At 40.0% G+C, this 17,494-nt stretch overlaps 1 protein-coding gene across 2 annotated transcripts in view; it reads right to left on the bottom strand.

The window, feature by feature from the left end:
• Nucleotides 1–13,887, bottom strand: part of SMURF2 (SMAD specific E3 ubiquitin protein ligase 2) — a 66,172-nt gene extending 52,285 nt beyond the window's left edge. For both annotated transcript variants that reach the window (XR_014684487.1, XM_084491837.1), the window contains exon 1: nt 13,283–13,887. Coding sequence is in view for 1 of the 2 variants with exons in the window: in XM_084491837.1 (XP_084347963.1) it covers nt 13,283–13,334 (52 nt within the window). In the remaining variant the exon portion in view is untranslated. The remainder of the gene's footprint in view (nt 1–13,282) is intronic.
• Nucleotides 13,888–17,494: the final 3,607 nt, after the last annotated feature.

The raw sequence follows: 17,494 nt of genomic DNA, 5'->3' as shown, positions 1-17,494 counted from the left end.
CCGAGGAGCTGCACCTGAACTCCTTCACCTGCGACTGACTTTGAAGACAACTCAGAAACTGCAATTCAATGCAGAGGCCATTAACTTTGAGCTGGTTCTGCACCACCTTATGGCTGGCTTCTGCTGCATTTGCTAACAAAACTAACCTGTATTTGCTACAAATACATAAAAATATATTAAATACGTAAGAGTAGTCTACAAGTGTAGACTAGCTAAGGATCCCCACCAATGTTTTTCTTGATGAAAATAGTCATACAATGTTCAAAAACAGGCCAATGTCTTGATTGACTTCACAGCAAAAAGAAAAAAACAACAACAAAACAAAGCAATAGTAAAATATGAGAAATTAAGAGCACTACCTCCACATAGGAAAGAACTGCAGGCCGTTTACACTACAGGTAGCTTGGCACAGATTGCTTTTACATTACAGATAGCAGGGAGCAGTGCACAGAAAGACACAAACAGCATTGCTACCACATGTTCAGAGTGAGAAAAGTTGTAGCAAGTTCCTAAAAATGGGTGCAGGGAAAAACAAACAAACATAATTCAGAGCAGTTGACAGCAATTTAGCAAACATATAGGAAAAGATTGCTATGATGTAGTTACATTTAGCGTGAGCCCACCTACAAGCAACCAACACAACTTTGTGGGTATGTGCAGACAACAGAAGAACATGAGGGCTGCAACAAGAGCTTGTGATGGCTGTGAACACAATTGTCCAAGGTCCCAATTCAGGGACTTTAACAAGCGATGCCATTCTCACACAATAACCCCCATCTCTACAGACCTACCTGAGGCAGACCACCAAGTTATAACACTTCTGAGAGTGCTGATTCTAGCATACAGAGAAATGACAGTGTTTAGTTACAGAAACTGGCCACCACTTCTGGATGCACTTAAGAAGCACTATTGTTTCATTGCCCCACAACAGCTACAATCAGTCTAGTCCCCTGTAAAGCTATTGTTCTTGCAATAAAAGGCAAAAGGTCTGTATATATTTTTACAAGGTTCCTCATTGTAGCATTTGCAATGATGAATCATACTGTATTTCAAGTGTTATTCATCTGTACAATTTAAGCTATCCCCAAGTAATCATTAAAGAAAAATATTTGCCAGGAAAAAATATCCCAGAATATGATTCATTTACTTCTGAAACAATAAAATAGTTCACTATAATTAAAATATTTACAATATAGTTATTTTTGTTAAGAAATTTAAATACAACCCAATAAAATGAAGAAAGCATGCCCTTAAAAAAAAAAAGTGTTCAAATAACAACAACAAAAAGGTTAGAAAAAGGTAATTCCATAACATACTGTTAACACCCTATCTGATACAAACTGCACTCTATTCTTTAGCTATTTAGGTTCATATTCGTAACAAAGATACAGCTCACCTCTCAAACACTGGCAACTCACTATTAAACTAATAAACAGATGCTTATTTCAGCACAAAGGTGATGCATGCAGTATACCTGAAAATGAAACAGACATCTAGCTCTGGAAAGTTCAAGACAGTAACATCACAGGGATTGCTAAACAATTCCCCAGGAAGTAGTTAGGGCTTTCACAGACCTTAAAACATGAAAAAGTGGATCAGCTGAACATATCAAGAATTTAATGTCTTGATAATTGCGCAAAGCTCACAAAGAAGAGAAATAGAGCAACATTTTGGGAAAGAGGTCTTCATAGGACAGACTTTGTTTTGACCTTTTGTCGGAATTAAGAAGTAACGCTGTACAAATATGAAAACAGTTTTTAAAAAAAAAGCTGCTCTTCTTCATGGTTAGACCTTCATGGTTAAGTGCAAGTTTATTTAAAGTGAAACATAGCAGTTTCACATTCTATCAGTTCATTTATTTTTAGTTAACTAAATAAAAAAATGCATCTGATATCATTCTTAAAACTTCTCCTCACTTTGTCTATATATAGCCATTTTCGGAAGAGGTCTCTAAGAGATATTTAACATGCAACGCAATGCTTTTCTGTTGCTGGAAATACACCTGCCCTACATTTAATTTCTGAGTTCCTCCTTCACTGTAAATATTTTCAAAAATGTATGTGTTAAATAGATAATGGGAGCAAAGATCAAACTGTTTCACAGCACAGGCCACTCAGTATAAGCAAAGCACAGTGTATTATATCACTCAGCTATCACAGCAAGCTGGTCCTGTACAAATCTGGTGGTAACACACTGTAAAATTAGCAGTCCTCCCCTCTTTTATAGACGTATCTTTACACAGAATGCAAAATCCATCAGGAAACATCAGTGATAAACCATTCAGGATCAATACAAATGCATTATCAAATAGACAGAGAAAGATAACTAAAAAAAAAAGGTCAAATCTTTCACACAATTAATTCATCATCAACAGGTAACTCTTTAGATGACAAAAAGTATTATCTGTAACTCCAAAATCTTTGCAAATAGGTGTCACGTAGATTACACAAGGAAACATCGAAATCTACAGAATAGAAAGTCTTCTGACCCTTTTTAAGCAAGAAAATACTAGCATTAATGAAGTAGCCATTACACTGCATCATTTCTTAGAATCAAGGATTTAAAAAAAATAAACAAACCACGCTTCAGCTAAAAGCTGAGGAACTCCTTTTGTTCTACATGTAAGAAGTAATCCTGATCTTATCTGCAAGCTTTTCTTAGAATTATATTATGAATCATGGCCCCTTATATGTTAGCCCTTAATTCCCTACTTCTACATAGGATCAAGGTGATGAACACGCAGAGCAAAGTAGCAGGTGGGAGATTTTTTTTATTTTTTTTTTTGAAGAGGAGCGTGGAGTTTCTTTCTTGCTGTTTGTTCTTCAACTTTTGTCCTCTATCTACCTTTAACTGCTTGCATTCTTTGCATGTTATATATCTTTAGTTCTCATAAAGCACCTCTGCTATATGAGGACAGCTTCTTGTAAGACATATACTCAAATCAGTAACTGTAACATTGTAGACGCAGCATTATAAAGCCAAGCATTAAAAACTTCAGAAAGGTGAGAATTCATGCTGTCCCTGCAAGCTTGGGTCTTGTTCACTGCTGCAACCTTAGAGTCTGGGCACCAAAACATTCCCAGCGTCTTGTCCTGCCAAAATCAGTCTCCACCTCCTGTCCATTAGTCCCGGGTGGTTCCTTGTTTCAGGTTACGCCCTTCTCCACCCTCACCCAACTTTTGAACCCTCAGCGTTCTGGTTATTGCCCTTCTTCACACCACCAAGGTTAGCATTAACAGGATGAGGCGGTCTCCCCGCATGCTCAGCTCCTGTCCCCAGCTGTTTGCTGAATCAGATACTACTTCGCTGACTCAAAGACATCTGCCTACTACCAGAGCCCCGCTTGATAATGTCCTGCCCAAGAATACAAGATCTGAGACACAATTTTTTTTATCTCCTTGAAAAGGGTTAGATTTTAACAGACACTTCCCAAAATAAATTCAGCCTAATTTAAGCACTGGGCACGAAAAATGTCTGTTAACAGGCTGCTTAACTTAATAGCAACTGAAAAAAAAATGAGAAGCACCAACTGTAGATGGTGTCATGGGCTTCAGCTTGGTGTTACAGGTTCAACTATAGTTCTAAATTCCACTGACAGTGAATAAAAAGCAAAGATGTTCATACAGACAAAGCAACTCAGAACTGAATTCAAGTTACATGAGGCAGAAGCAACTGCAGGAACCGTCGCTCCCCACACTGCTCAAGTGCGGATGTAACACTCACAGGGGTCAAACTGTCCAGGGCCATTTTTTTCCATCTACTGCTACTCCATCAGTGATGCAGGCGGGTGCAGAACATGAGTAAATCCCCAATCTTGGCCCACACCATTACAAACTGTTTAAATGTGGAGAGCAAAGTCTCTAAATTTCAACAAACGTACGCAAAATATAAAGCTTTTGAAGGGGTCCAAAGCACTATCCCTGCATAGATTAAGTTACATTATGCTGATACACAGGAAATAGCTGACTTATTCTACAGGATGAACAATTCACCAGAGGAAAGGAACTTTCAGGAAAAATGATAAATATTGTAATGAGGAAATCCGAGGCACATATTCACAATGCCACATTCAGATCTCACAAATGAATAGAAATTTCTTCATGATCTCTTGGCCACAGAAGCAAGCGAGACATGGGTAGATCGGGATATATTGCAGCTCCCCAGGCAGAATAACCATTTGCTGTTAGGGAGGGGTACCAAAAGCTTTGTCTTAAATAGGACTACAGAAATTTTAAACTCCTATTAAGACAGGTATGGGGAGGGCATTATGAACAGCAGGAACAGACAATTTAAGGAGAGGTGAGAAACTACACAACTATTTTCTGACATGCCAGGTATGATGTTTATACCACTGATAATTACTGTAAGCCGCTTTCTCCTTAAAGGCCTTCTCTATCCCTTTTACAGAATTAAGTAGAAACCAACAATATTTAAAATCATTCTTCAACCCAGTTCTTAAGTAGAGATCCCAAACGTGACAGATTCTCACAAAAAGGCTACCATGGAACTTGACATCACAACTTCAGGCTAAATCTCAGCCAATCCTTCATTAGTACAATCACAAAAATTCATAGCCTTCAACTTTTTAACAAATACACAATTATATAAGGCATGCCCAAATTATTGCCTGGCATCTTGAATTTACAGATGGCATTTGCTTCTATAAGAACGCATGGGCATTTCACACGTGCAGCAGCATTAATTAGTTTGACCAGAGGTCAATAGCAATTTTCCCCAATCCACACTTTACCAACAGTTTCTTACAAAAACGTGTGATATATACATTTGAAGATTCTGTTCACCCAGATTCCTAACACCTTGTACTGAACATCCAGAATTGCTAATTAGACATTTGGGAACACTACTTATATGACCCATTTAAAACTCTGAAAGACGGCACTTAGAATTTTTACAGTTGTTCACAGGCTTTGATTACTAGGAAGATTCTGTAATAGCAGCATGAAACATTTGTTAACTTTCTCCTAGAATTCTCTAAATAAAAGTTCTAGAAAGTTTCCATTTTAACAGGCATTACACCTGTCTTTAAAGTTTGGTCATTTAATACCTCATACACTGTGAACTCTTTCTTAATCAGTCTTTCTTAATTTCTTAAAGAGTAAAGCTCTACTACCATTTAGATGTTGTACTTCACAGCATGAATATATTGTCTCTCTCTTAAAATGCATGCCTGAATATTAGCATGATCAAAATGCGATCATCACTACATGGCTAAGAGCAGAATTTGTAACCAGCAGCATGAAATACGATGGAGATTTCTGTATGTTTTACCCAAGTACAGGACCCTACTTTTGTTTTCTGCTTCCACTCTAAAATGACAAAACTGTATTGCCCCTCCACATCCCTCTGTTAGTGCAGCTCCTCCAGCTGGTTCCTGAACACATCTGCCTTTCCTTGTCCTGTTTCACCATTACTAGTGACTCTTTTCCCCTCCAAACAACCACTAAACACCTACCTACACCAGCTCCATTTTCACAAAGTTTCTTAGATCACATCTGATATCACCTCTTATAAACCATGACAGAAGTACTTATGCCACTAAACAACAAAAAGGACACCTTAATATTTCTACACCTAGGCACAATGCTACTACCCAGAACAATAAAAGGGTAAAAAATATCTGTTAAGAGTCAAATTGAAAAACTATTTGCCATAAGGACACCTAAATGTTTGGCATAATTAATATGACAAATTTCTAATCTCAGGCAGTTAAGCATGAATGTAATTCTATACATTTTACCTGGACACGTTCAGTTCTTTTAAACACACATTTAAGGATGTATTTATTTTTTAAACAAGCCATAGTCATAAACACTCTAACCCAGATATATCTTTCTTCCCCCACCAAGAAAGATGATTCATTTACATTTTTCCCCAAAAACACTTGCATATAGCTGACTACCTTTTACTCAAATGAAGCAAACTTTTACTGAGTACACTCCATCTATGCTCCTACGATTTGCACAAAGTAGCAGTTTTGCCACATGCAGCTTTAGAAGCACACAGCCTGGTCTTTATTTGTATTATTAAAAAGATCACCATGTTGGCTCAAGTTTTCAGGAAGCATCCCTACTATTACTGATACAGATTCTCACCTCCAATTAAATACGAGCATGATTGCATCTATAATCGCATTTATTTATGCAGCTATACACCGAACTCCGCATCAAGTAGCTAGGTATGTTAAAAAGAAGCATCATTACAGATATAATTAGTTCTGACTCCACTTAACTGCATTAGTAATATTAAAATCTGGGTCAAGGCAGAACAAAAATGAATGTATGTCACTGGTTTAAAACTGTTTCCTGCGATGGGTAAGGTAGGCCCCCAGCCCCACAAACAGCCTGCTGTTCTGCAAGCACCTGGCTGGCTTAAGTCACTGCTCACCCACACACAAGCCCACCCACAACAGACCTCCTCTATGCCCAGTTAAAAAGAGGGATGAGAGGAAGAGATTGATTTTAACTCGGATATATTCCTTGGCCCATCCTGTGTGCCAGCACAGCACGGAACAAGCACAGCATGCATCCTGAAAATGGTGCTATGGGTGGGAGTGCTCGCACCATGGCATTGTCATTCCACATCTGTGGCAGTACGGCACCACACATGCTGATTTAAGCAGGAATAGTAGAACCTGGGTACATATTTTTACTGTGACCTGTAAATAACAGTTTGTAAGTGCTCTGCATATTTGAAACAACTTAAATGAATTCATTATAGAAAGTACACACTGAACAGCAGCAAATGACACCACCAAAGCCATGGTTGGAGCAACTCTCCCTTTCTGCAAGAAAATCCTTGTCACTTGTGTTAAATACATACTGATCAACTCTTTCCAGAAAATTAACAACAGGATACAGCCATATAAAATGAAATATTGCTTTTTCTTTCACTTTCAGAATTTTGAGGATATGAGTAACACATCAGCTGAGCAATACTTTTACACACTTCTGGAGAGATCAATCCTTTTAGTTTAATTTCCCTGAGCAACAACCAAAAAAAAATCTCTTAAAGTAGTTTGAAGTATAAAAAAGTAATTGCCAAGAACCCGCAGCATGCTAAAATACAGCTGATAGCGTAACACAAATATACTGTGTGAGAGAGAACTGACCCTGAATCACCCCAAATGCATAGTCCCAGAAGGCCCAAAACAGAACCACGTTTGCTGTGGATTTACATTCAAGAAGAACCATGTCCATGGGCAGAAAGTCAAAAGATAATGGCTCTAAATCCCAGCTTTACCTGGTTTATCCTTTTTATGATCTCAACCGTGTCAATTCTCCATTCTGGGCCTGTTTCCCCACTTAAACTGAGATGATAATGCTTAGCCAATTTAGTCCCGAGCTTTGTTATCTACAGATGAAGATTTCTTTAAAGTTACAAGCATTCTTATCTATGCTTTCTCTGAGAGTATTTAAAGTTTAAGTACCAAGAAAAAGTCAACAGTTTGCTTCCTTGAATACGCTATCATCAAACATCCCACAAGATTTTGATCCTCTTTCCCCAAGAGGAAATGTGCTCTGCTAATAGCAGAAACAAACAGGAGCTGCTCCTGTATGCATTATCTAATATTACTGACATTAATCTTCACCAGCCTCTCAGAAGTCACTAAAATGATCTCAGACACCGCATGTGTCATGAATGCTTAAATTTTATGTAATAAAGCACGCACAAAACAGCCGGCGTAGCAATGTACACGTGCCATGAAGTCGCGTCAGAAGTCCGGTCATCTCATTATTGCGATGACAGGAGGGAAGACACCCAAAGAAATTACCCACATCTTCAAACACATGCAAGAAAGATGTGGCCCAATGGCAAGATGTCATCTTAGGTAAGATGGCAAAGCAAGGATAAAGATACACTTCAAAGGCCATGAGATAAAACAGAACAAAACATTAAAAGCTGTCTTCTTTTAGGGATCAACTCATTCACCTTAAGGACACAAAGATAAAATGTCTTCATCTTGGGCCTGATCAGATTTTCAGTGATTACCAAAAAAGAAAACAGAAAAGAATTTGTCACTAATAGTTGAGTTACTCAGCTACGCAGACAGACATTATGGTATAGCTTAAGCTCTTTAAATGTAACTGAAAAGTGCAATTCTGAAAACTAGTGACAATTTTTCCAACCCAGAAATTCTATTTTATTCCCCTCTCAGCTTTATTTGTTATTTTCTAAACATGAGAGCTGTCTGTGGATTTCCCCATCTGTCTCCTACATATGTCCCATACATTACCTACAAACATAAATCCTCCACTAGGCTTTCACTCGATGCTTTCCTGATTCTACAACTAAGGACAAATATCGGGCCTTCTTACTCCTTTAACTGGAAATTTGTGTAGGATGGTTTTCCTACTATGATTGCCTTCTCCAAATCCTTTTTGATCTTTGCCACTATATCTCATTGCATATCCTTGATCACAAATACCTTATTTTATATCCAGACGAATAAAACTCTGTCATATAAGCTGATCCCACTGAAACAAGCAGTTGAGAATGCTCTATACAGCTGCCCAGTTGTTTACTGTAATTCTACGGAGTCTGATTTATATGTATATAACTATCTACAACTACACACTATATATATACACATACACAAAGTATATCTCTCTATATACTTATATATACATACAGAACACACACTTAACACTTTAATGAAAATATGGAGCACCCCTCATTCCCTATACACTCTTACTACTAGATACATGCCTATTGACTTTGTAATAACTGGACTAGTTTCATGCAGCTACTATGTAATTTATTGATTCCAATCTCTTAAATGCTAGTTTTTAGTAAGTCAAGTCATTAAGTCAAATACACCTTACGTGAAGGAACCCCATTGTTTTACTGTTGACTAAAGCCCATCTAAATACAGGCTGCTGGTCAAAGCAGCAGTCCTGCCCTCTCTTCAGCTTCTCATGGCACATCCCTTCACCGCAAAGAACCATTTCTTCTTGGTAGGATTAGTTTTCAGCTCATTACACAGCTAGCTACATAGTTGCTGGAGTCAACACAAGGGACAGGGGAGGAAAGTAAAACCAGGGTCTACAAAGGGAAAAGAGACAGAATTCTGATTTTAAGCTGATCTAGACTTGCACTACCATTTAAGTCAACTACGAAACCAGAGCCTTGATGCTCAAAAATATAGGTAGCTACTTTTATCCATCAATCAATAATACTATTCCTAAAGTGAGACTCCGCTATCCATAAACCTCAGCCCTGCCTCTAACAAAATTAAAAGGTTTGGACATTCCACATTATGTTGCAAAACTTAAGAGAATATTCTGGTTTTTATCTAACTAATATATACCTTTCTCAAGGAATATTATTAGTATCATAGCAAGACTTCCTAGGAAGTGATTAAAAAAATGTAGCACTTTCTGCCTTCAATAGTATAACCTTATAGTAAAGTACAGTACCACCTTCCTACTGTAAGAAATTAAGATATAGTAAAATCAACAAGAGAGAAAGGAGATGAGAGGCTACCCATTTTCTCCAACACACAGATCCAGTGCTTTTTATTTCCTCAATTAGCAAACTGTCAGGCAACCTGAAAGCCCACTGTAAGGAGAAAGCCAGATCTAACAGCTCTTCAGGCCTGCCTCCAACTCTTTACCAACAAAACTTTCCCAGCCCATTCCCACTCTATCTGTGGGATATTTATTACAACCTCATTTAATACAGTGTAACTGTGCTTTGTAGCTATCAGAATATCTTCACTTGTTAACTCTTCTGACAACAAATGCTAGCTGGAAGACCTAAACTAAGTTTAATTATGCATTAGCCTTTATTTAACTCAATATAGTTTAGCGTTCACGTAGCTTTGCGGATTTCAAAGTGACTTTGAAAATATCTTTCTGCTTGATAAGGACAGCCTTATAGACTTCATTCAGATAACTGTCACCGTAAATGAAAGCAGGCAGAAGTAATAGTTCAACATGAGAAAATTCACAGGTTAGGACATACAATATTTACTGAGCAACTGGAAGCAATGGTCATTGCTTGGTTTGAAAAATAAGAGATTAACATAGTCTTCAGCAATGAGGGTGGCTTTAGAAAAGAGTATAGTATATTTACAAATCCACAAATTCAATAAAACACCAGGAAAAATCACAGTAAAAATGCAAGGGGATGACTGCACTTGCAGTTCTAATAGAATTCAGATATACTCAGAATTGGACTAGATAAAATAGTGGTAAAAAAAAATACGGAGTTAAAGGAATTTTCCTTACATTACAGCTTCCTTGGATAACATTATTACAAGCTACTAAGATAAATTTTGGAGAAGACCAGCACGACTCTAGGCTTTAGCTAATCTAAATTACACTGCCTATATTTTAATCATAAACAAACATTTATACCCCCATACTAGAAGTTTCATCGAAGGTATAATTTTTGTATTTTAACAATAATCTAGCATAGTTCAAGACTGTGCAAAATGCATCAATATACACATCACTAAAGACCTGGGTGATATTTACAACAGACAACTAAGACTACAAGCAGAAGAATAATCTTTGAAGAAACATATAACACAGATGCACTGTAAACTAAATAAAAACTTACTAGAAGTATGCCACCGCTGTGGTTTTTCTCTGTTATGGAACCCAGACCTAAATAAACTGTTAAACACTTAGTGTAAAGGTATGCCAAACATTTCTCAGAACTTTCTTAAGGTCCCAACAAAGAATCAACCTTTTTTGCAAAATGAGGCCTAGGTTAAATATTTTATTTGGCTCCTCAAGATGGACTGAGAAGTTGGGCACTAGCTCCAGATCAGTTCTTGGACTCACATCAAACATTACCCTGTCATTTATCCAGTCAGTCAAAACAATGTTTTCCATCTAAACCTTTAATGTTTATGTCCTGAAAAACTGCTAATTGAATCCAGTTCTTGAAATCCATTTTTAATCTATACCATCTAATTTAGAGATAATGAACAGAAAAGATAAGTATTACACAACGTTTACAGAATTAATCCTATAAATATTCAAGCCAAAACAGAAGACTGCTAGTGTCATAAGGCCAAAGAAAATTAAGATTATATAGCATTTGTAAATTTGAGAATAAACTTTTAAAAACACTGAGATATACAGATTCTTTTAATTCCAAACAGTTTTAGAATTCAAGAGTTCTCAAACTGCTTTTCCAATCAAACAGGGTAATAGAAACCACACAGAATCCTTAAAACTATTCCCAGGCAAGAACTGACAACATGTCAGCTCAATTAATAAAATTAAATGCTTATAACAGCTTTCCTTAGACATGTAAAACTTCCTTACAACAAATGACTTTATACAGAACAACATACAGTTAGCTAAAGCATAAAATACCTCAAGTCTTTCTAACTTGAGAAATAGGCTAATATTTCATATAAGCTTCCAAATAACAGAAGTGGTACTCGGCAACTGCAAAGAGCTGCTAAATGGGGCATAGTCCCTTTAAAGACAATTTTGCTGCATCCATCCCTCTGAAAATATAAAACGATAAAAATCTCAGAAACATTCCTCAAGAACATACCTGCTTCTTTTGGGGACTGATTGCTCAACTACACAGTCTCCTCAATATATAAAACCACAGCCTATTTCTGGCTTACAATCACATTCCCTATAACGTATTTATATTGTCAAAGACAGGATTAGATGACATGCTTAATCCTTAATAAAAATAATATAAATATAAAACAAAATAGAACACAAAATATAAAGCTGAAATGGACAACTGTGTAAACAGTATTTTCCATATTTTTACAAAAGGCTCCAGACTATTTTTAATGTTTCAAAGATAAGCATGTCTGAGCACTCAGGAAAAAAAGCATTAAAGTACTGCATCAATAAAGCAATAACCTGAACAGAAAGCTACAAAACACTCTGCAAAAACAAGGCAGTGCTGTCCCCTGCTATATCCCAGCTATGCTTAAATGAAGGGCTTTATTTCTAAGTGCAATATATAGACAACCACAAATCTCAATGAAAACTAAATTATAAATCGAGTCAAAGTACTTCCAAAGTAAAACATAAGCAGATGCATTTTATTTTTCCCTATGAAAACAGCATACCTTGAAAAATATGTAGGAAACCACCTCTTTTTATTAAGACATTAAACTAAAAGTATTTCAGATGCACCAAAAGTAAATACATTGATTCTTTCATTTTTTTTTAAACACATTCGTTTTGCAAGCTGGCTAAAAACACTATTTGCAGACCAGAGTACTTGCAGCATTACCCATTATCTTCTAACTGCTTACCTTCACGCGCTCACAAAACACAAAATATGGTTTATCTTATGGGGGGAGGGTAGGGGACTTACAATGGTTTTAGGTAGCTCTTTTCTATAAAGCATTCTGTATTTTTTTAAATAAAGCTCTTGTAGAACTTCTGTATTTCTTCTCTGAACCTATTCACCCAGGTTCTTACACGTAAAACAAGATACTTTAAGTACATAGAAATAACTTATTTTTCTTCCGACCACGTAGATGAGCAGTTTTTATGATATTTTCAAATATTAGAGGTCAAGTGACTATTAGACGGCTTCTGAAATAGGGCTGGCCCCATAAGGCACTATATCAAACGAACTGTACACAATCTCAACTAAGGAAGTTGGCTTGAAAAAAAAATAAACAAACAAAGAGATCAAAACAAAGCGTGTGACAGTTTCTTTCAAGTTCGCACTGAGAAGACGAAGGGGGGGGGGGAAATAAAATAAAAAGAAAGCGGGGTTAGCCGGGAAGCAGGCTCAGCTGCCCGCTGCCTCAAAGTTTCCCCCAGCCCCGGCTCTCCCGCTCCGGGCAGCTCCGGGCTGCGGCAGCCCCGGGCAGCCCCCGGCTTCCCCTCGCCCCGGCCCCGCCGAGACTTTTCGGTGCCGAGGCGCGGACCCCGCGGTGCGGGGCAGTGGGAGGAGAGGGTGGAAGGAGAAGGAAGAGTTCACTTCTTTTTTTCATTCCTTTTCTTTCAATTGCCCCCTTTCTTCCCCCCCCCCCAACCTTCTCCTCCTGAGGCCTGAGACTCCTCCAACCCCAGGTTCAACCTCAAATACACATGGAGGGAGGGAAGGAGGGAAGGAAGGAGGGAGGGAGCTCCCCGCCGCCCGCTCCCCGGCCGCTCTCCCCGCCGCTCCCCGGGGACCGTGGGCTTCCCCTCCCCGCGGCCCGAGCCCCGAGCCCCCGGCTCCGTCCCGCTCCGTCCCTCCCGCTCCCCCCCGGCCCAGCTCGGCCCTGGCGGCGGCAGGCCCGGCCGGGGCTCCCCGGCGCAGCGCTCAGCCTCACCTGTCAGTCGCAGCTTGACGGGCCCGTTCCTCCGGGCCCCCGGGTTGGACATGGCCCCGGCCGCGGCTCGGGCTCGGCGCTGCCCGGCCCGGGGCTGCCCCTGCCTCTGGGGCCGGGACGGGGGCCGGGGGGAGGGGACGCGCTAATGGAGTCGGGCTGGGCGCTCAGGGCAGCGGCGGCCGCCGGAGGAGGAGGAGGAGGAGGAGAAGCCCGGATGTGCCCAGCGTCGCCATGAGCGGGGCCGGCGCCGAGGAGGAGGAGACGCGGCCGCCTTCCCTTCCTTTCCCTTCTCTTCCCTTCCCTTCCTTTCCCTTCCCTTCCCCGCCCCCTAGCCCGCAGCCCGGGCGGCGAGCACAACAAAGCCGGGGACGGAGCCGCACGACCGACAGACGGACAGACAGACGGACGGATGGACGGCCGTCTTCCCTCCCTCCCCCGGCCTGCCCTGCCCTGCCCTGCCCTCGGGGGAGGCCGCCGGCAGCCCGGGGTTGTCGCTCCCGGCTCCCGCTCTCCTCGTCGGGGCCCGGCCGCGAGCGGAGCGCTGGGGGCCGCGGCCGGGTGGTAGCGAGCTGCCCGCTGCTCCTGGGAGAGCTGGGGGCGGCGGGGGGGGAGAGGGTGAATTGGCACGGCCTGAAAGGAAAAGAGAAAAAAAAAAAAGAAAAAAAAAAAAAAGGAGAAAAAAATAAAAGAGGAGGAAGTTGATAATGAAGTTGCGCGGGGGTTGGGCCAGGAGAGTCAAAGGTACAAATGGGAAACGAGCACACGGGTGTGAGTTGCAAGCCGGACTGAAACAGGTACAGCCACGTTCGGGAGCGCTTGTGGTCTGGGGCAGTACTTTGCGCAGGGAGGGTGGCACAGGCTGGCCCTGGAAACTGTAAACTTTGGACTGATTCACTCGTTATCTGTGCTTCTTCAAAATTAGCAGTTAATTGTCATTTCTCAAAACTGAACATCGTCAACAAAAGGCCTTGTATTCACACTGTGTGGCCTAATTCAGCTCTCAGACTGGAGGAAAGGTGACTCCTTCCAGGTCTTCCCAACCCTGCGTGCACCTCCTGTGAGCACCACGCTGCACTGAGTCTCAGATAGCTTTCTGTAGTGCCCAGCACAAGTGCCAAAGGGGCCTCTGAAGGCTGGGAAAAGCTCCCAGAAAAGCTGTGAAGGTTGCCACAGTAGTTTAACTTAGAAAACTCTGCTAATAAACCATGCACCTATGTTTTACTATCAACCTTACTAATATTCTATACGTTTGCATGCAACTCATTCGGTCCTGTCATTGTACTGTCTTCTTCCTGTTGAGGCAACCTGTAAAGTATTATCATACAGGTAGTCATAGATTAGGATCCAGGCTATGAAACACGATCCAGACATGGGATGAAAAGATGACCTATGCTTCATAGGTCATATGTTTCATAAAGTTTATAATGTAGCTTCTGCATGGCCCAGAAGGTTTACCTTCTGGAGTTATACACAATGCAGAACTGAACTAGCATGTCTAGAGTTGTCCTGTCTTGACTGAGCTCAGGTCTTGGGCCTCATTAAATCAAATTTGGGAGCAGGAACTGTTTGTTTGTTTTTTTTTTCCCACTGAAGGCCTTGAAAGTGGGATATGATTCTCAAAGTTCTCCCCCTTAAAATGAGAACGTGTCCCCTCCCCACACTGGGTATGTGTAGACTCACATCTCCTTCCTCCCAAAGCGTTTCTTAAGAACCAGGTTCTTCCAGGTGAAAATTTTCAATGCTTTCTGTTGCAGTAGCACCACTGCTCTGATGTCACTTCACCTGGGAATGGAGAAGTCCTGGGATTGAGCCTCTTCCTCAGCCAGGATTATGTCTGTTTCCTGTGCAATAGCCTGTTGAGTATAAAGATAGCAAGTGTTAGCAAAGAATCTTTCTTTACAGTATAGCTAGAGCACAAGAGATAATGCCCTGATTCATTCATTGCTTACCCAGTATTTCAAGCAAAGAGAATTTGAAACAAGTCTAACCTTAATTTACTACAAAACACAGACACAATATACCTGCTGATTCTATGGTTTATATGCTGCACTGAAACAGTTAAAAGCTGCTTTATCATAGTTACATAAATTCACATGTACCTCAAAGACATTCCAGGTGTCCTGATTCTTGCATTAAAAAAAGAAAAAAAAAAAAAAAAGGAGGAAGAAAAATCAGCCTTAATAATTGAAGGTCATATTATTAAAGTTTCAGTCTGCTGTAAATTCACATAGCCAGGTCATTATCCATTTCCAAAACCACCTATATAAAGCAAATGGCTGATGGCTTGCAAATATTGCAACATTACCTGGCCACTGCTGAACTGAATAGAAAAACAAAATACAAAGCCACTTTTCACATGCTTACCATCTTTCTAGGTTGCTCTACATTTTCCTAATGTGATGGTTATTTGTTTTTGGGGTCTTGGGGTGCACTTGGGATGTAGCATTCAACAATTCTGATACGATTTGACAAAAGTATCTCAGGTTATGTTAAATATAGTACTCTTGCTACGTGATCTTTTTCTAAAGGATAGCTAGTGTGTCAGACATTCATTGCAATGCTAATATTTAAAAAACAACTATTGGGATTAAATAAAGTGTTTCATTGTTTAGTAAATATATGGACATTTTATTGCTTTCATTAAAACTGTTTTTTAATGAAGTTTCCTAGTTTTTCAGAAAGCAACTTGCTGAAGTATACATTTTTCAAAGATTTTTGAACAGGCCTTTCAATGAAAATCCTGTGATATATTGCAAGTGTTAGAGCATTAATTGAGAATTCATGCATTTGGGTCACTATACAGAATGCAGTGGCTGCAAGATTACTGTTACTGCCATGCACACAAAGATGTGTAGTATTTGATTATACTTATTTATTTTTTAAATAAAACTACATGACTTGAGACTATTTACTGATATATCCAAAATGCATCAGTGACACCTAAGAAAGCCCTGTTCAGTGGGTATGTATTTAATAGGGGGCTTTATCCCTCATTAGCATCTCACAGACAATGCACATCCCATTTAGGTCAGGACTATGTCCTTTCTTGACTAAAGTTTGTAGAAATGACCTAGATTATGTTGCACTTGGATAGACAAATGCACCAGATGCAAAATGCTCTTTTCTTCCCTTCTGGCTTTGTGCAAGCATTACAATGTCTGTACCCTGGATGTTCTACAGATGTTTCTGTCCCATGATGTCTCACAATTTTCTGTAGGGAAATCGACGTTTTTATTCATTGCTCCCCTTCACTAAGTAGGATTGCCAAGCAGCAGAATTTAAGACGAGCAGCTCAGTGAAGGATCTGTGCAAGATCTGCAGCGAAGAGAGGTCAGGGAGCCTTGCAAAGTGCCAAGAACTGCAGGGAATGTAGGAGACCAAAGATACTGACAGCACCTGATGATTGAAAGTGCTACTTTTCCAACAAAAGAATTCCACATGAATGTTACGATCCAGAGAGTTTCTTGTGCCAGTGCTATCCCCCAAGTTCTCAAAATATTCTCAGATTAATGGAACAGATATCTCACTGATCTAGCTTTAAGTTTTATAAGCCAATGGGTTACAGTAAATGTTGTGTTTCTGTAGTTCCATTTCAAGAGTGAGAAGAGGTTTCACACCTAATAGTGCTGATCTTGTGAGGTAAGCAAGTAAATATCATCATTAACTGCTGACAAGTGATCTGTGTTTCATTCTAACTTGATATCATTGAGCAACAAATCCTTTCAAGATGAGGTAGCTAGCTCAGATCCAGAGGGAAGGGAGTGCCTTGCATCACCCCACAGCTCACTTTTTGGATGTCAGCCTTGCTGCTGGACTTGGGAGGAAGTCCCATCTAGTCTTCTTCAGCCAGAAGTTAGCAACTGAGACACAGTTGGAGTCTGCGTACACACTGGAGACGGTGTACAGAGAGAGGGTGAGCTCAGACATGGACTCTGACAGCATTGTAGAGGACTTCAGAAGGACAAATTTAACAGTTGGTATTAGTGAAATTTTTGAATATGTAGAAATACAAAATCTTTTGTTCTATGGCTGCACAAAAAGGGGCCTTGATTCTTGAATTTCCCAGTAGGAAGAAAATGAAGGCTTTGCATTCACAGATAGTTCTCAAAGGATTTAGTGGTTTTGGACACTGGAAAATGTGAACAAATGTCTTTAACCAAATAGTGCTCATTTTCAGAAGAGGATAGTTGTTCATCTTTTGGAGGTGAGGTC

This window comes from Aythya ferina (assembly GCF_964211825.1).
Source record: "Aythya ferina genome assembly, chromosome: 18".
NCBI classification, from domain to species: Eukaryota; Metazoa; Chordata; class Aves; order Anseriformes; family Anatidae; genus Aythya; species Aythya ferina.
Note: the sequence above shows the minus strand (reverse complement) of the source record. Positions and strands in the feature narration are given on the sequence as shown.